This window comes from Eschrichtius robustus, chromosome 17 (assembly GCF_028021215.1).
Source record: "Eschrichtius robustus isolate mEscRob2 chromosome 17, mEscRob2.pri, whole genome shotgun sequence".
In the NCBI taxonomy this organism is placed as follows: Eukaryota; Metazoa; Chordata; class Mammalia; order Artiodactyla; family Eschrichtiidae; genus Eschrichtius; species Eschrichtius robustus.
In genome coordinates, this window is record NC_090840.1 from 40925121 (window position 1) to 40945602 (window position 20482).

General features: G+C 33.5%; 2 protein-coding genes across 3 annotated transcripts in view; one reads left to right on the plus strand and one right to left on the minus strand.

Annotated features, from left to right (window-relative positions):
* NECAB1 (N-terminal EF-hand calcium binding protein 1) overlaps positions 1 to 3315 on the plus strand; it is a 237438-nt gene extending 234123 nt beyond the window's left edge. Inside the window, exon 12 of the mRNA XM_068525486.1 lies at positions 3290 to 3315. Within this exon, the coding sequence (XP_068381587.1) occupies positions 3290 to 3315 (26 nt within the window). The remainder of the gene's footprint in view (positions 1 to 3289) is intronic.
* Positions 3316 to 4929: 1614 nt separating this feature from the next.
* The window catches only part of C17H8orf88 (chromosome 17 C8orf88 homolog), a 47806-nt gene continuing 32253 nt past the window's right edge, over positions 4930 to 20482 (minus strand). For both annotated transcript variants that reach the window (XM_068525673.1, XM_068525674.1), the window contains exons 5-6: positions 8861 to 8967; positions 4930 to 6691 (exon numbers count right to left, since the gene is read on the minus strand). In XM_068525673.1, coding sequence (XP_068381774.1) covers positions 6668 to 6691; positions 8861 to 8967 — 131 coding nt within the window. In that variant the 3' untranslated portion in view covers positions 4930 to 6667. The remainder of the gene's footprint in view (positions 6692 to 8860; positions 8968 to 20482) is intronic.

Genomic DNA, 20482 nt, shown 5'->3' on the forward strand with positions numbered 1-20482 from the left:
GGAATTTTAACTTTCTTCTTACAGTATTATGGAGTCATTAAAGGTTTTTGAGAGGGCTAGTGAATGCTCTAATCAGTAGTAACTGTGGCAGGAGGGAAAAAGGTGAATGTCATTGAGAGGAGAGAAATTGGTCAGGCAGGGCAATAATCTAGGCCAGGAAAAAAAAGCATCTGAACCAAGAAGACACCCATAGAGTTCCCTTGCAGATAAAATTTTCAGTAGTTAACCATAGCAAGATGATGGTTGAAGCCTGGGATTGGTGAGAAAGTGTGTAGGTAAGAAGAAGATATCTCACAGAAGCCTGAGGAACTGCCTTTATTTAAAAGGTTGGGAGAGAAAAGCCTCCTTTCATTAAGGAGACTGAGGGGAACCAGAGATAGGAGAGTCACAGTTGCAGAGTATCAAGGAAACCAAAAGAGGAGTAACATGCAAGGTACAGTGCTCCTCAGAGGGCCTATGTAGTAGAGCATGACTGAAGAGAATGGGACTGAAAATTGGATTTGACAAGAGAAGTTTTAAAAAAGTGGTAGGAATTTTAAAATTAGGGTAGATTTTGATGGATTGGTAATAAATGGAAAATGAAAAAGTCAATTCTGGAATTGAAGCTAGGTGAGGAGATGGGGAGATCAGGTGTGAATGCTTTCAAGTTGGCTGACTCTGACAGTCTCAGCCTGATTTTTAATATGTATTTACTCTAGATCTTAAGGGCAGGTTTATCTGACCTAGAGATGGTAGACTTTTAGAATCTCTCTTGCTATACATCTCAGATTTAACCCTCAATTGAGGAAGCCAAGAATATGGTTGAAATTTCTCGTGATTAACAATTTGACTCATGCGGTTTAAATTAGGATGCACAATAGCTTCTGGAAAGTTGCAAGTGAGTTGGTAGCAAAGGCTGTTAAGGAAGACTTTGATGACTGCCTTAAACTTATCCAAAAAGTTTTAGCTTAACATTATACCAGACTTGAACAGTCTGTTATAAATGAGAAGAAAAGAACTAGTTCTAGTTCAAGTAACTTCTGTAAATATGACTGCTACAGCTTTTGTGCATAGAAATGCAGGAAAGCAAGAGCCACATCTTATTTATCTTCATATCCCCTGCCCTAGTGCAGTATTAGTATAGTGTATGGCATAAGGAAACAAATATTTTCTAAATGAACGAATGAATAAGGACTTTGATATCATCATAAATGCATTGGTATTCAGTCATGAATTTCCCAAGAAGTCCTGACACTTGTAATTTTTGTGTCTGACATCATATCCATTTTCAACTCTCCCAATCTTGAAACCACAGTTTCTACAGTATAGAAGGAAAGAAAGAAACTTGTTCTTATTGATGTCTTGAATCTTTCCAGGAGAGAAAACACTTTGACAGTACAGTAGAAAAGATTACAGAAAGGGAGGCTAACAAGGTAGCAGGAAAAAATATAGTAAGAACAGCACATTTAGAACAATCTGGTAGATTTTTATGGCCTAACTTTACTTAATCATCTTGGATTAACTTTCTATGCACTATTAGTGTCATTGGTACATGCATTCTATTACTCTTTCTCTCTCAGAGCATTTCCTAATTTAGAGAGAAAAACTGAGTACAGATAAAACTGGATCAATTCTTGTTCTCAGAATTCAGAGTGAATACAATTTAATGCCTTTTAATTGCTACCCTATTTTTCATTGATTCTCACATCACATCTAATTTCTACGACCACTGGAATTGATAGAAAAAAAAGTTAGGCTTGATTCTAACACAATTTTAAAAACCTACTTCAAACAAGATTTTTAACATCTATTGGGTCATCCTACTCTATTTTAAACTGAAAGTTTTATCACTGTTAACCGCTGACTTCCCATGGGGACAAACAGCATATATATCTCCCTGGACAAAAAGCTGAAATTAGCTTATAAATATTATTTATGATTTTAATGTTCATATGACTTATATTTTTAATAACTAGTTTTGTTCATTTTATGTAGTTTTGAAATGCTGCATATATTTTGACCTAAAATTAAAATCTGAAACTTATTACAGTTAGAAACACAGAATGAGTGGGTTTGTATTACTAATTCACAAATAATTTCTAATAAGACTGCTTTTTAATTAAGATTTCTAAGTGGTTTAAGATACATCTTAAGAAATAAAGCAGGGACTTCCCTGGTAGCGCAGTGGTTAAGAATCTGCCTGCCAATGCAGGGGACATGGGTTCAAGCCCTGGTCCGGGAAGAGCCCACATGCCATGGAGCAGCTAAGCCCGTGTGCCACAACTACTGAGCCTGGCCTCTAGAGCCTGTGAGCCACAACTACTGAGCCGCGTGCCACACCTACTGAAGCCCATGCACCTAGTGCCCGTGCTCTGTCCACAATAAGAGAAGCCACCTCAGTGGGAAGCCTGAGCACCGCAACGAAGAGTAGACCCCGCTCACCGCAACTAGAGAAAGCCCACGAGCAGCAACAAAGACCCAACACAGCCAAAAATAAAAATAAATAAAACAAATTTATTTAAAAAAATAAATAAAGCAACTAAACCAGTCTGCACCTAGATACAAAAATATAAACCAAAATATATTCCTATGAACTCTCAAATATAAAAATCACTTAAATGAGGCATACTGGAATATGGAGCCTATGCTGATAAGCCATCATAAAACACCCAGACAAAAAGAGCATAAGAATTGGTCTGTGGAGCAGAATATCCCTTGGCAAAGGAGAAAACCCTATGGTTATGGGAAAAAAGGATACATAAGAAAGTAAGATCCTATTGCCAGTAAGTGTATTATTTAAACAGCTTTGAAAACAAATTTTAATCCTTTATATTTGTCTGTTTCTCACCTCATTCCACCAATCTTACTTCTTTGACATGGGTTTGTCTTTGGGATACTTACATTTACTGGGGAAAATATTTCTAATTTTACAATACAGATATACTAAAAAAATATTATTTAAAACACATCCACTTGCTTATACCCAAACTTTCTGAACTGGGTAAATTAAAACAACAACAACATGATTTTATCTTCAGGGCGTTTATAATCTCATTGCCAAGACAAGCTCTATTCATATATAACCAAAACTTTTTAGTTAGACTGCAACCAAGTGCCAAAAGATATGGTACAACTAACAAGTGCACAGGAAAGTTCAATCAAGTCAGGAAATAGTAACTTGAAAGATAAGTAATTATACAGACTAAAGATGAGGGAAAATAGTCTTTTTAAGAATGACTTGCACCTTGAACTAACTTAGCCCTAGCAGTTATTTTCATTATTAAAAAAAACCTCTTTTTTCTCTTTTCAGCTTCATGGTGGATCCTGAACAACTAGCTGTTCCTTAACATTTTCTTTATGGTTCCAAGTAAAAAACAACTGTTCTTATCTAAAATGTGAATTAGAAAATTCTCTGTACTTATTAATCTACTCTCTACTTTTGTTTAAATATATTTACCCTAAAATGTGCACTCTTCTTAAATGTCTTCTATCACTTTATTGTTCATGTAAATTTTAGCTCAACTTTCAAAGTTCACTATTATTCTCAATATTTGCTGCTGTATTGCTACATACAATAAACCTAAAACCCTTTAGTCTCAAAATCATAATATATGAAAAGTATACACATAAAGAAACAAAATTGTTATGATAGAGAAAAAAATATTTAAAGTGAGAGCTTTTAGACTATTACTTCATAGGACAGCTTTTGTAGATCTGTCATAAACTATAAAGGTTAAATCAGTGTTTTGTGATTTTTAAGTATCTGATTTTCCATGGGTGAAATGTATTCTTCAGTAATACCTACTCCATTCCCAACTCACGATCCTATAACTATTCACTTTATGTTACTTAAAAAGCTAATACATGATCCAATATGACTGGTATCCTTATATGCAGAGAGAGAGAGCAGGGATGCATGTGCATCCCTGTTGTTTAAGCTTAAAAAAAAGTTAATACATGAGCATAAACCAATCTTCACTATAACCAGTAGAATCTCTATCCATCTGTCAAGTTATAAACTGGTTTTTCATAAGTTGAGCAATTCTGTGACAGGGTACCATTTAGTAATGTAACACCATTATATCATTTGTTAGCATCATAATTCCATGTATGTAAGTTAAACAAATCAAGAAAAGAGTTTTACTTTAAGAAAATGTGGTCCAGAATTTTTGGCACATGATCCAAAGGTCTAACTTTACTTATGAAAAATAGACATTTGCATTTAAATAATGATTTCAAAATATTTTAAAACCAAAATTTTAACCTAAGTGAACAAAGAATTATAAAACAAGTATAAACTTTAGGGAAATAATAAAATATGTACTGGACAAAAAACATCTATTTTTCAGTTTCAACACTAGAATGACTACAATCCCAGTTTCACTAGAACAACTAAAACTGTGTACCTTATATATTCTGCTGTACAAGCTCATAAATTAAATATTTTTAATAAAATATCTTTTATTCTGATAAATGCTGCCAATGAAAATGCAATGCATATAGAAATTTGTTTATTCTCTAGTCCAAATTCCTCTGAAACCACAGGTCCTCCAGGAAACAAACATAAGGTGAATTTTTCCTTTTTTTTTTTTTAAACTCAGACAAAAAGGAAGGTTGAACTAAAATTTTATTTTTTAAATATAAAAGTTAACCTAATATATTTTCTCAAACTAACTTTTACCAATACCTTTGTGTACTCTCCATCCTCATTCAGTCTAAATAAAATTAAAGAAGTTTTAATAGCTTCTACTAGAAATAGGGAGTAAATGTTGACATACACACGTGTGTGTGTATATGTGTGTGTGTGTGTGTCTGGTCATTTCTAAAGATGACAAACACTATGAAACAACACCTGGCTCAACTCTTTTAATTTATATACAAAGCAAAGAACAACATGAATGGAGATGTACAATGATTATTCAAATAAGCTATACATATGTACAAAGGCAAATAGATAATAAAACAGTCTTTGCAGTCTCACTCTGATTATATACAGTAAGAAAGGATCAAAAGACTTTGAAACCTCGGGGACTTCTAATATACAAACTCTTCTTGAAAATGCTGGTCATAAATGATTCCAAAAATAGAAATTATAGCTAATCAATATGTTGTTCTGGCCAGTCCATTTCTGTATCAGATTCAGGAAGTACATCAAGTCTTTTGGATACTAGGCAGTTTCCAAAGTTAGAATAGTAGTACGACTTTAAAAGGGGTCTGCCCTCAGTAACAGTGCTAAGTGGAAGGGCTCTTTGTATCCCAAATTGGAATAGGTTCGATATTTCTTTTAACTAAAGTCAACAGACTTGGAGAATAGGCAAATAATAAAGCAAACCAATTTAATTATATGGTAATTCTGACCCCAGCTCTTTTTTAATTACGTTTTTATTGAGATGACCCCAGCTCTTATATAAATTACATGTATTTTTGTGTATGTGTGTGTATTCATACACATATAAATACTAGAAGCTATAATATAAAGGGAAATAGTAGGGCAAAAATGAGTGTAAAAAACTGGGCTGTAGGTATAAACTCATTTTTAAGTAACCAATAAATTTATGGCTAGTGAAGGTTCTTTTTTTTTTTTCCTATTTGAAAAGCAATCTTTTTCTGGGGAACAAAGCAATGAAAAGTAATATACTAAAGACCAAGTTGGGAAACCTGCCATGGACTAAAGTTTGAATCTGGGTAACAAGTCTAAAGACCAGTGAAGAAAAAGGTATTGGTTTTAGGAGTTCAGAATTCAGTTTAAGATAAACTTTCTGCCAAATGATGTCCTTGAATGCCTTGCCAATAGACCCAGGGATCTGAGAGAATCTGAGGATAGAACTAGGGAGAGTTTACACTTACCTTTATATGAGCAATTCTTTGTGACACTGTGCTGGAACAAGCTTTTCTTTTTAACAAGAGTGACAAATTGCAGGAGATTTATTGTATAAAATTTCTAGGAGCTAAAAGTTTAAACCTCCAAATTCTTCATCCATACACTTGTTATAAGAAATGACAGCACTGAAACTTAATGCACCTCAATTATTTGCAAATGCCTCAATTATTCCTCTTTTGGAAATAAAAGAATCTTAGACAATGTTGTTATTATCACAAACCTAGAGCACAATCATATATTTGAAAAGAAATACTTCTTAAGATACTCTCCCTCCTGTCACTGAACTATTCATTGAACATCCTGAATCATTCTAAACCTCTAGAGAGATTGTAATAATCCTTTCAAGTGCTGGTATGAAATCAGTGGGAAACAGAACAAAAGCAACTTTAAAAGCAACAAGAAATTATGTATCATATATACATCGTAGCATATACTTTATATTTGAGAATCTTTACAGCTTGCATTTCCATTCCATTATTACAAGTGATGAAAAACAAAAATTGTAAGTAGCATGCAAATTATAAATACAGTCTTCCCATTTCACTAACCAAATTCCTACTTTCCAGTGTTACTCCCAATTTATGCAGGAAACTGCCTGCAAAGCTGAAACTGATTAGAAAATTCTTTAGAGTTTAAAATATCTCTTTCTCATTTTAGGAGAAACCAAATACCCAACCATCAAAATTAAAAATAAATTGAATTGTTACAGTCCATTACAGTTATTGTTACTAGATCTACTTCATTTGCAGGTGTCCAAAATATAAAATTAATAATTCTTTATCTTCAAATACATATGTTCTTAAAATGCTACTTAAAGCTTTGGTTGTTTTCCTGTAATAAAGAAGAAAAAGTTAACTTATCAATTAGATTGAATGAATGTAGCTGTTGCTAATTAGTTTATCAAACCAAATATTGTGACCTATTAAGTGTTTGTAGATCTAAATGCATGTTACTATAGAAACTATTAAGTAACTGGAATTTGTCAAATAAAGCAGTTCTTCTGTGTTTAGTAAAACTTATATAATTCATATATTATATTTAAATATATTAGATTGTATTCCAAACCCGTTGTTCTGTTTTTGTGGTACCTAATTTTTAGAAAATGTTATTAATGCATAAAACAAAAGTAAACTCAAAATAATGCGTATGTCAAACTTTTATTGACAAAATAAAATGTTGTTAGAAGTGGAAAGCCTTCAAATGAGAAAGTGACTATATTTTATATAGCACTGAAGTTTAGATGTATTCTTATAGACCAAGGATTATATGCCCCTAAGATCTCTGAACAGGTAGAAAAATTCAAATATCATCAAGGATGCTTTACCTCATTAAATAGTCCTGTGAGCAAGCTATTATGAAAAAAACTTTTAAATTTATGCTTTAATTTTAAAAAGAATTAGCTGGATGTCTGCAAGGTAGTGAGTTTAAATTAAGAACCACTGATACACTATGAATAAACTAAAATACAAAAAATTGTAATTATGAAAAAAAAGCTATGAATGCCAAAGGGTAAGAAATCCCCCAAATGGAGAACACAGGAAGTATTTTATATCTCATATTTGACCCATTCTGAGCATACCTATGTTCTGAACTCATCTCAGTAGAATACTACAGGCATTCCTTACTTTACTGCTCTTTGTAGATACTGTGTGTTTTACAAATTGTAGGGTTGTGGCAACCTTGCAACAAACAAGCCTATAGGTACCATTTTTCCAACACCATCTGCTCACTTTGCATCTCTGTGTTATATTTTGGTAATTCTCCCAATATTTCAAACATTTTCATTATTATCATTATATTTGTTATAGTGATCTGTGATCAGTTATCTTCAATGTTACATAGCGAAAAGATTACAACTTGCTGAAGGCTCAGATGTTGGTTAGCATTTTTTAGCAATAAATAAATAAAGTGTTTTTTAATTAAGATATGTAAATAGTTTTTCTTTTTTCAGACATAATGCTATTGCACAACTAAGAGCAGTATAGTGTAAACATAACTTTTATATGCACTGGAAAACCAAAACATTTGTGACTCCCTTTATTGCGATATTTGTTTGGAACCAAACTCGCAACATCTCTGAGGTATGCCTGTATACCTTTTATATGCCTTTACCTGTATAAAATGGTGTTTATGAAAACTATAAATAAAAGAAATTCAAATTCCAGTCAAAATGGAAGTAAAGACCATAAAAGATGAAAATCAACACCTACTGAGTACATAATGAGAGATAAGTACCATACTAAAAAAGCAATTTCATACATTTCATTTAATCCTAACAATTAGAAATCATCCCCTTATCACAATTGCAAAACTGAGGCTCAAGAACGTTAAATGACTTGCCTAAGTTTGAACAATATACCAGTACACAGGTGGAGCTACACCTTGAACCCAAGCCTGACATGAAACTCGTCCTTTCCAATCAATATCCTGAAAGGTACATGTATGTATTTACTGTGTGTATTTACTCTGATAGAATTTGATGAGGTGACACAGAAATATAAAGGGCTAAGAAACAGCAAAGACGTGTTGAAGAATAGTTGTGTTGTTTTACTGTATAAAAGGAGTAACTGAACAGAACAGAGCGCCCAGAAACAGACCACATGTAAATATATTGCCGCAAAGGTGGCAGAGGACTATCCTTTCGCTAAATATTGTTAGGATGACTGGATATCCATGCAGAAAAAAATAAAACTTCACCCCTACCTCACACCATATAGTAAAATCAATTTCAGGTGAATTATAAAACTTAATTGAAAAACAAAATAGAAAAATATTTCCTAAAATATGACAATTCCATTCTATTTTTGACCAGAGTGGTAATTACTTACAGTAATTTGTTATAATATACATTTAGATTTATGTACTTTTCTGAATTATATTTCACAATGAGAATGATTAAAAAGGTTTAAAAGACACATATTTTAGAATTAAAACAATACAAAAATCTTTAAAAGATAAATATTTAGAATTAAAACAATACAAAATTAGAAAACTACTTACTGGTTTTTGAAGTACAATGGGATGATCAGGCAGAAAGTCTGGTTTTTTTCTGCAGATGGAAACACTTGAGAGCTTCAACAGGAAATCTCTGCTGTATTTGATTCTCTCTGTAGATATCAAAACATCAAATGTAATGTTATAAAGCACAGAACTCTCACAGAACACTTTTTGGCTCATTTCTTTCTGGATGTCCCTTAACTGTCCATTATTTTATAAAATGGTAAGTAGTTTTTATGTAAAAGAGAAGTGGGGAAAAAGCTCTGACAAACATCTACTGCCTCCAATTTTCCTTTTACATAGAAACAAAGCCAATTCACCAAGGAAACATTTCAGAAACTTGGTAATGCATCGCTTCTTTTATCTGGTTATTCATATCTAGTAAAGAAACCTTCTATTATAAAATATAACAGGTATAACACCTATTGGGCAATTCAGATCCCGATAAGCCTATGGAAATGGAACCCTAATAAGCCTGTCTAGTCTTTATATTAACTTACTAAAAATTTAATACAATCCAATAAATTCAATTCAAGAAACATTTATTGTAGGTAATAGTGAAAAAGGTCCAAAATAGGGTCCCTATCTTCAAGGGGAACAATGATTCAAATATCTGCAGATTTCTCATCAGAGACTATCACCATCTTGGTCTATATTAGACCATTTACTGGGCCAGAAATAGTGGAGCTATAATCTTTAAATTTCTAACAGAAAAGGACTGGCAACCTAGGTTTCCATATTGTGAAATAATAGAAAAATATATATATGGGTTTCTGTCCCTGTTCCTGGCACAGAACTCCTTTCCCTTGTAATTTCCTAAGTGATAAGAGCACTAGGAGCATCTTTTGTTCTAATATTTGTTCCTTGACACTAGTTCCTGACACAGAGCTGCTAAGTCTTTTAAAATTTTCTGGGTGATTTGGTCTTCTGTTCTAATGAGGTGACTCTTGGTGGGCTCCTGGATGGGGGCTGATCACCAGAAAGACCAAGCCATGATTAGAAGATTGGAACATTTCGCCCCACCCCTACATCCTCTGAGAAGGGGAGAGGGGCTGGAGATTGAGTTCATGATCGATGGTGCCTACATGATGAAGCCTCCATAAAAATCACAAAAGTAAAGGGTTTGGAGAGATTCTGGGTGGGTGAATACATCCATGTACCAGAGAGTGGTGTAACTCAACTCCACAGAAGCTCCTGCACTTGGGACCCTACAAAACCCTGCCCTATGTATATCTTCATTTGGCTATTCATCTATATTCTTTATCATACCCTTAATTATGTAATAAACTGGTAAATGTAAGAAAGTGGTTTCCCTAAGTTCTGTAAGCTGTCCTAGAAAATGACAGAATCCAAGAAGGGGGTCTTGGGAACCTTTACTTGTAAATGTCATCGGAAGTGGAGGGTAGTCTTATGTGACCAGGCCATTACCCTGTGGCATCTACATTAATTCCAGTTAATATCAGAATTAACTTGAATTATAGGACACCAAGCTGGTTTCACAATGAATTGCTTGATATTTGGAAAAACCACACATCTAGTGCCAGAAGTGTTGTGAGTATAGTATTGAGAGTAGAGGAAAAACACAGGAGGCGTGTAGTTTTTCCCTTATACATAGCCAGTGAAAAAATCCTTCAGGAATGCATATGAAGTAAAAAACATTTTCAGATGAAAGAAAACTAAAAGAATTTGTCACCAGCAGACCTGATGTATAAGAACACTAAAGGGAGTCCTCCAGGTTGAAGGGAAATGATACCAGAGTCTTTAATCTTAAGATTTAAAGGAGAACAAAAGAGAAATGGCAAATAGCTGAATAAATATAACAGACTCCTTTTTCCCCCCTTATCTAAGTTTTATGAAGATATGTATGATTGTTGAAAAGCAAAACTTCTGACACTGTCTGGTGAGACTTCCAAGGTATGGAGATATAATGCATATAGCTATAGCAAAAAGATCAATGCAGGGGGATAAAGGAAAGGAACTTACATATGGTTGCAAAGTTTTGTCATCACTGTTTTGCATGAAGTACACTATTAACAAGTACACTGAGAAAGTTAGATATTATAATCCCTAGACCAACCACTTAAAAATACAAAGAAATACAGCTAAAAATACAATAGATATAATTAAATACCAAAAATGAAACTTAACAAAATCCAAAAAAAAGAACAGGGGAAAACAAAAACAAACAAAAACGAGGACAAACAGAAAACAAATAATAAAATGATATGTCTAAATTCAACCATATCACATTAAATCTCAATGGTCTAAACCAGGGTCAGCAAAATTTTTCTGTAAATGACCAGAAAGTAAATACTTGAGGAGTTTGGGACATATAGTCTCTGTCACAACTACTCAACTCTGTCTTGTAGCAGAAAAGTAAACACAGATAATAACTAAATAAAGCATGTGGCTGTATTCCAATAAAAGTTAATTTCCAAATTGGGCATTTGGCCTGAGGGCCATAGTATACTCACTCTTAAGATAAACACTGCAATTAAAGGCCATAAATTGACACAACAAATAAAAAAAGACACTTTTACTTGCTGCCTGCAAGAGATACACATTAAACATAAAGACACAGATAGGTTGAAAGTAAATGGGTATAAAAAGATATACCACACAAAGACTAAGAACAAGAAGGCTAGAGTGACTCTTAACATTAGATAAAGAGATAACAATTATCAGTGTGTTGTGCCTAAGGACAGAGTTTCAAAATGCATGAAGCAAAAATTGACAGAAATAAAGGGGGCAACACACAATTCCATAAAAATATTAGGTAATGTAAAAACCCTTCCCTGAGCAACTGATATAACTAGACAAAAAAACAAAAAAAAATCAGAAAAGACACAGATCTTAACAATACTATGGACCACCTCGATTTAACTGACAATTATAAAAGCTACATCAACAACTACAAAATACAAATTATATTCACATAGATATGGTACAGTAACCAAGACAGACTATATGTTGGCTATAAAACAAGTTTCAATAAATTTAAGAGGCTTGGAAAAAAGAGGACTCAAATAAATAAACTCAGAAATGAAAGGGGAGACATTACAATTGATATCACAGAGATACAAAGGATAAGATTATATTATGAACAGTTATACGCAACAAATTTGACAACCTCTAAGAAACTGATAAATTCCTAGAAACATACAACCTACCAAGACTGAATCATGAAGGAATAGAAAATATGAAAGATTGATTACTAGTAAGGAAATTGAATCAGTAATCAAAAACCTCCCAACAAACAGAAGTCCAGGACCATATGGTTTCACTGGTGAATTCTACCAACCATTCAAAGGAAAATCAATACCAATCCTCAAACTCTTCCAAGAAATAGAAGAGGAGGGAACACTCCCAAATTCAATTTATGAGGCCAGTATCACACTGATGCAAAAACCAGAAAAAGATGACATGAGAAAAGAAAATTACAGGCCAATACCCCTGATGAACATAGATGCAAAAATCCTCAACAAAATATTAGCAAACCAAATTCAACAATACATTAAAAGGATCATACAGCATGATCAAGTGGGATTTATTCCAGGGATGCAAGGATGATTCAATATCCACAAATCAATCAATGTGATATACCACATCACAAAATGAAGGACAAAAATCGTATGATATCTCAATAAATATAGAAAAAGCACTGGACAAAATTCAACATCTGTTTATGCTTAATACCCTCAACAAAGTGGATATAAAGGGAATATACCTCAACCTAATAAAGGCCATATATGACAAGCCCACAGCTAACATCATACTCAATTGTGAAAAGCTGAAAGCTTTACTTCTAAGAGTAGGAACAAGACAAGGATGGCCACTCTTACCTCTTTTATTCAATATAGTATTAGAACTCCTAGCCAGAGCAATTTAGCAAAAAAAAGAAAAAGGTATTCAAATTGGAAAGGAAGAAGTAAAACTGTCACTATCTGCAGGTGACATAAAAAAAACGCTAAAGTCTCTACCAAAAACTGTTAGAACTAATAAGTGAATTGAGTGAAGTTGCAGGACACAAAATCAATATACAAAAATTTGTTGTGTTTCTATACACAAATAAACTATCAGAACAAGAAACTAAGAAAACAATCCCAATTACAATTGCAACAAAGAATAAAAAAACCTAGGAATAAATTTAATCAAGGAGGGAAAGAACTGTATGCTTTAAGACATTAATTAAAGAAAATGAAGATGACACAAATAAATGGAAAGATATTCTGTGCTCATGGATCACAAAAATTAATATCATTAAAATGTCCATATTACCCAAAGCAATCTACAGATTCAATGCAATCCCTATAAAAATTCCAATGGCATTTTTCACAGAAATTGAACAAAAAATTCCTAAAATTTGTATGGAATCACAAAAGACCCCAAATAGCCAAAGCAATCTTGAGAAAGGACAACAAAGATGGAGGCAACACACTCCCTGATTTCAAACCATACTACAGAGTTATAGTAATCAAAACAGTAATGGTATGGGCCTAAAAACAGATGTATAGATAAACAGAACAGAATAGAGAGCCCAGAAATAAACCCACTAATATATGGTCAATTAATATACAACAAAGGAACCGAAACTATACAATGGGAAATGGACAGTCTTTTCAATAAATGGTATTGGGAAAACTAAACAGCCACATGCAAAAGAATGAAACTGGACCCTTTACTTTACACTATACACAAAAATTAACTCAAAATGGATTAAATGCCTGAATGTACGACCTGAAACCATAAAACTCCTGGAAGAAAATATAGGCAGTAAGCTCCATGACACTGGTCCTGGCAATGATGTTTTGGATTTGACACCAAAAGCAAAAGCAACAAAAAGTAAAAATAAATCAGTGGGACTACATCAAACTAAAAATCTTCTGTATAGTAAAGGAAAACATCAACAAAATGAAAAGGCAGCCTACTGAATAGGAGAAAATATTTGCAAATCATATATCTGATAAGGGGCTAATCTCCAAAATATATAAAGAACTCATACAATTCAATAGCAAAAAACCCCAAACAACCTGATTAAAAAATGGGCAGAGGATTTGCATAGAAATTTTTCCAAAGAAGACATACAGATGGCCAACATATACAAGAAAGGATGCTCAATATCACTAATCATCAGGGAAATGCAAATCAAAACCACAATGAGATATCACATGTTAGGAAGGCTGTCATCAAAAAGACAAGAAATAACAAGTGTTGGCGAGGATGTGGAGTAAAGGGAACATATGCACTGTTGGTGGAAATGTAAATTTGTGCAACCATTATGGAAAACAGTATGAAGGTTCCTCAAAATCAAAAATAGAACTACCACATGATCCAACAATTTCACTTCTGGGTATTTCTAAAGAAAACAAAAATACTAATTCAAAACCATATATGCACCCCAATGTTGATTGCAGGACATCTACAATAGCCAAGACATGAAAGCAATCTAAGTGTCCACTGATGGATGAACGGATAAAGCAAATGTGGTATATATATATATATATATATATATATATATATATATATACACACATGGAATATTATTCAGCCATAAAAAAAGGAAATCTTGCCACTTGCAACACATGGATAGACCTTGAGGGCATTACGCTAAATCAGACAGAGAAAGACAAATACTGTATGACCTCACTTATATGTGGAATCTTAAAAACAAAACACCCCATAAACTTACAGATGGAGAAAACAGATTGGTGGTTGCCACAGGTGGGGCTAAGGGGTAGGTGAAGTGGGTCAAAAGGTACACATTTCCAGTTATAAAATAAGTCCCAGGGATGTAATGTATACAGCATGTGACTATAGTTAATATTACTGTATTGCATATTTGAAAGTCACTAAGAGAGTAAATCTTAAAAGTTCTCATCACAAGAAAAAGAAAATTTTGTAACTATGTATGGTGACAGATGTTAACTAGACTTACTGAAGTGAACATTTCCCAATATATACAAATATCAAATCATTATGTTGTACACCTGAAACTAATATAATGTATATGTCAACTTTAAAAAAATGCTAAAAGTAAAAAAATAAAAATAAATTTAAGAAGCTTGAAATCATATAGACTATATTCTCTGACAACAAAGTAAATTAAGAAATCTATTAATAAGATATCCAGAAAAATCTCAAATATCTTGGAAATTAAATAACATACTTTATAATAATTCACAAGTCAAAGATAAAATAATAAGGAAGTTAAAAATATTTTAAACTTAATGACAATTAAAATATAATGTAAAAATTGGTCAGTGCAACTAAAGTAGTGCTCCAAGGAAAACATAAATTCTTTATTTTAATTGAAGTATAGTTGATTTATAGTATTGTGTTACTTTCAGGTGATTATATATATATAATACTGTGTATAATATAAAAATATAAGTATATAAATATACAAAATATATATAGTTTCACAGATTAATTTTCATTATAGGTTATTATAAGATACTTAATATAGTTCCCTGTGCTGTAGAATAAATCTTTGTTGCTTATCTATTTTACATATAGTAGTTTGTATCTGTTAATCCCATACTCCTAATTTATCCCTCCTCCCCTTCGTTTCCCCTTTGGTAACCACAAGTTTGTTTTCCATGTCTGTGAGTCTGTTTATGTTTTGTACATAGATTCATTTGTATTATTTTTTAGAATACACATATAAGTGATACATATTTGTCTTTCTCTGTCTGACTTACTTCACTTAGTATGATATTCTCTAGGTCCATTCATGTTGCTGCAAATGGAAATATTTCATGCTTTTTTATGGCTAATATTCCATTGTGTATATATACCATATCTTCTTAAGGCAACCAACTGCTGATGGGCACTTGGGTTATTTGCATGTCTTGGCTATTGTAAATAGTGCTATGAACATTGGGGTGCACATGTATCTTTTTGAATTAGAGTTTTCATCTTTTCCAGATACATACCCAGGAGTGGGATTGCTGGGTCATACAGTAACTATATTTTTAGGTTTTTAAGGAACCTCAATACTATTTTCCACAGTGCCTGCACCAATTTATATTCCCACCAACAGTGTAAGAGAGTTCCCTTTTCTCCACACCCTCTCCAGTGTTTATTATTTGTAGACTTTTTGATGATGGCCATTCTGACCGGTGTGAGGTGATACCTCATTGTGGTTTTGATTTGCATTTCTCTAATAATTAGCGATGTTGAGCATCTTTTCATGTGCCTGTTGGCCATCTGTTATGTCTTCTTTGGAGAAATGTCTGTTTAGGTCTTCTGCCCATTGTTTGATTGGGTTGTTTGTTTTGTTTGTTTGATATTGAGTTGTATGAGCTGTTTGTATACTTTGGGAGTTAAGCCCTTGTCTGTAGCATCATTTGCAAATATCTTCTCCCAGTCCGTAGGCTGTCTTTTTTGCTTTGTTTATGGTTTCCTTTGCTGTGAAAAGCTTTTAAGGTTGACTAGGTTCCATTTGTTTACTTTTGTTTTTACTTCTTTTGCCTTGGGAGACTGATCTAAGAAAATACTGCTATGATTTATGTCCGAGAATGTTTTGCTTATGTTCTCTTCTAGGAGTTTTATGGTGTCATGTCTTATATTTAGGTCTTTGAACCATTTTTGTAAATGCTGTGAAGGAGTATTCTAATTTCACTGACTTACATGTAACTGTCCAGCTTTCCCAACACCACTTGTTGAAGAGATTGTCTTTTCTTCATTGTATATTCTTGTCTCCTTTGTCATGTATTAATTAACCATAGGTGTGTGGGTTTATTTCTTGTCTCCTTTGTCATGTATTAATTAACTGTAGGTGTGTGGGTTTATTTTTGGGCTCTCTATTCTGTTCCATTGATCTATATGTCTGTTTTTGTGACAATACCATGCCGCTTTGATTACTGTAGCTTTTTAGTATTGTCTGAAATCTCACAGGAGGGTTATGCCTTCAGCTTTGTTCTTAAACATTCCATTGTTTTAGGTTTGTAATTTTATTTTTTTTAATTTAAGTACAGTTGACTTACAATGTTGTGCCAATCTCTGCTGTACAGCAAAGTGACTCAGTTATACACATATAGACATTCTTTTTTTATATTCTTTTCCATTATGGTTTATCACAGGATATTGAATATAGTTTCCTGTGCTAGGAAGTAGGGCCTTGTTGTTTATCCATCCTATATATAATACTTTATATCTGCTAATCCCAAACTCCCAGTCCTTCCCTCCCCCACACCCCTCCCCCTTGGCAACCACAAGTCTGTTCTCTATGTCTGTGAGTCTGTTTCTGTTTTGTAGATAGGTTCATTTGTGCCACAGTTTAGATTCTGCGTGTAAGTGATATCATATGGTATTTGTCTTTCTCTTTCTGACTACCTTCACTTGTTCTTATACATTCTTATAATAAGAGAATATCTACAACATATGACCTAACAATCCACCTAAAAATGCTATAAAAAGGAGAGCAAACTAAACCCAAAATAGAAGAAAGGAAGTCATAAAAAGGAAAAATCACCAAAATAGAAAAAACATATAAAATTAAAATGCCAAAAATTGGTTCTTTGAAAAGAGAAACAAAACTGACAATCTCAAGCTAGACTAATTGATAAAGAAAAAGAACACAAATGATCAATATCAAAGATAAGAAAGGGGTTATCACCACAATCCTATAGACATTAAATAGAAAATAAGAGAATACTATGAACAACTTTAAGCCAACATTTGACAACTTGGATGAATTGGATATACTATAAGTTCTTGTGTGGATCTATTTTTTCATTTCCCTTTGGTGGAAGACTAGGAGGGAAACTGCTGGGAGGAAAGGAGAGACTGCTGTTGCACAATGTGGAAGAAGTGAATGAGAATTTTCCAGTGATGGAAATGCCTTGTGGCTTTTAAAAGAACTAATGGCTAACACTCAATTCCAAGTTTACCATTTGCTTTATTTATTCATGCAACATAGGTTACCTAAATATTTATTTACAAATGTTATATCCTCTTGTTGGACTATCATTATGTAATGCCTCTTTTGTTTGGTAACACTGAATACTATGCTATGGACAAAAAAGGCATGCCACTTTTGAAAGACTAGCAGTTCTCTGGACTGTGCTGCCAAATAAAGAAATTGAGGAAGGCTATTAGGAAGTAAACCCGAAAGATGAGAAGATGAAAAATAAGAAATAAAAATAAGAAAATTAGAGAAACAATCAGAGAGTCAAGTAGGCTAATGTTACTAATATATTACTAATATAATAGTTTTAGGAAGAGAACACAAAGGAAATGGAGATAAGAAACATTATTAAAGAAATATCCACAAATTTCCAAATCAGAAGAACCTAAGTCTTGAGATTGAAGAAATTCACCAATTGCTCAGGAGAAAAATTTGAGTTAAAAAAAAAAAAAAGACTACAAAAAGAGACACAACAATAGGAAATTTCAGAAAACCTAAGGTAAACACACAATCCAAAATACTTCCAGAGCAACAATGGCAAAACAAAACAAAACAAAAAACAGAAATAAAAGACAAAGCCATTTGCTAAGGGCCTTGGAGAACTGGGGATCAGAATGGCACTGGACTTCATAGAATTAAGAACCAATTAATATAGACTGCTAGAAAATAAAGCAAAATGCCTTAAAATTTTAGAATGAAAATAATTTTCAATCTGGAAATTTTAAAAATCAAATTCTATATTTAATCAACACAAGGGAAACCCAGCTTGTTCTTGTGAGTTCCCAAAGCACAAGCTCCTGAAGTTGAAGATTCACTCTCTGTGTTTCACTCAGCAGCTTTTGACAGCACTACCAAGCAGAGTTCTACTAATTCTCATTTTCCTCCTCTTCCTCTTCCTCCTCCTCCATAGCTTTACTTAGGTATAATTTACATAGTATAATATTCACTCATTTTGAGTGTACAATTGAATGATTTTTAGTATATTTACAGAGTTGTGCAACCATTGCCACAATCTATTTTTGTTTTTTGGCTCTAGGCAGTGAAGGAAATCTCTGCCAAATCATTAGCTGACCGTGAAGATATCACAAAAGAGACCTGAGTGGCCATAAATGAGAAATATAGAATTTTTACATCAACTATCATCAGATACCTCACTCTCATTTGTTGTCACTCTCCATTCTCAATCCAATCTAAGCAATCATTACTCTGTTTCTACAGATTCGCCTTTTCTAGACACTTTATTTCAGTGGAATCATATGATATCAGATCTTTTGTGTCTGGCTTCCTCACTTAGCATAATGTTTTTAAGGTTCATCCTCAACTCAGCATTTTCTATCCAACCAAACTACCAATCAAGTGTGTAAGTAAATACACAGATTAAAAGAATTCACCAACCCAATGCCCTTTACAATGAAGCTCCTGGAGAATGCACTTGAGCAAAATGAAGAAAGAAGAAAGCAAAGGAATTAAGAAGAGAGTGATGTCAGTGAAAATTGCCAAGTAGGGATCTCTAAAAGTCCTTCCCTCCACAAAAGCAACAAATAAAGTGTCAAAAACTTCTAGAATCAACTTTTTCCTAAATTCTGGAATTTAATCAAAAGCTTGCAAAAAACAGGGGAATGCTTAGTGAAGAAAAAATCAGCTAAATTTGGTAAAGAGTTTTGCGGCATTTTACTTGCCTGGGAACATCTCTGCCAACCCAGCTTAGCTGTGGCCTTGAAAATAACAGGCCTTATTCCTGATTTAGGTTCCCACTACTGGAGAGAGCAATACAGACCAGTCTCAAAGAATAGTGGTGGCGTTTTTTTTTTACCTCTCTGGTGGCTCCCTGAAGAATCATCTCAAAGGACTTGCCTATATTTCACCTAAGAACTCTCCCAGGTCTGAGGCTACTATCTGAATCTATTTGTCAAAACATTTATATGGAAATGTATTAGCCACTTCCACCTAGGACAGGGATAACAACTGGAGCAAACAATAGGCAAAACAAAAAGCTCCAGAGGAAAGGTTAGGGAAAGAGATGTATTGGGGAATAAAGGCACTGAAAGACTCTCAGATGTTCCAAGGAATTTAGAAGGCTACATGCATGCTAAAGGCTAGGCTCATGCTCACAGAAAGGCTTGAGGAGTTCCCAAGCTCTCACCCTTGGCTGACCTTCAGGTTCCTCACAAGCAAGAAGTGAAGGCAAAGGCAGAGCTGTAAACTGCCAGACTGAGTACTAAAGGCACACCCCAACACACACACAGAGGTCATATGCAAAGACTGGGAGAGGGCTTTTTTTTTTTTTTTTTTGGTTCTAGGTATTAAAGGAAATCTGTGCCAAATCATTAGCTGACCATGAAGGTATCAAAAAGATACTTGAATGGCCACACATGACAAATAAAGACTTTATACTATTAGTTCAGAAAAGTCATTAAACAAAAAAAAACAACAATTACAACAAGCAAGAACAACAGACCCTGGGAAGGGGGGAAAATCTGATTTCCACAGTTAGCACATTATAATACTCAAAATATCCAGTTTCAACAACAACAAAAAATACAGGGCATGGAAATAATAAAGTATGGCCCACACACAGGAAAAAAAGAAATTAATAGAGACCTTCCCTGAGGAAGCAGAGATATTGGACTTACTAGAGAAAGACTTCAAACAAACTAATTTAAATATGCCAAAGAGCTAACGGAAACCATGAGAAAAGTGTCTTGCCAAAATAT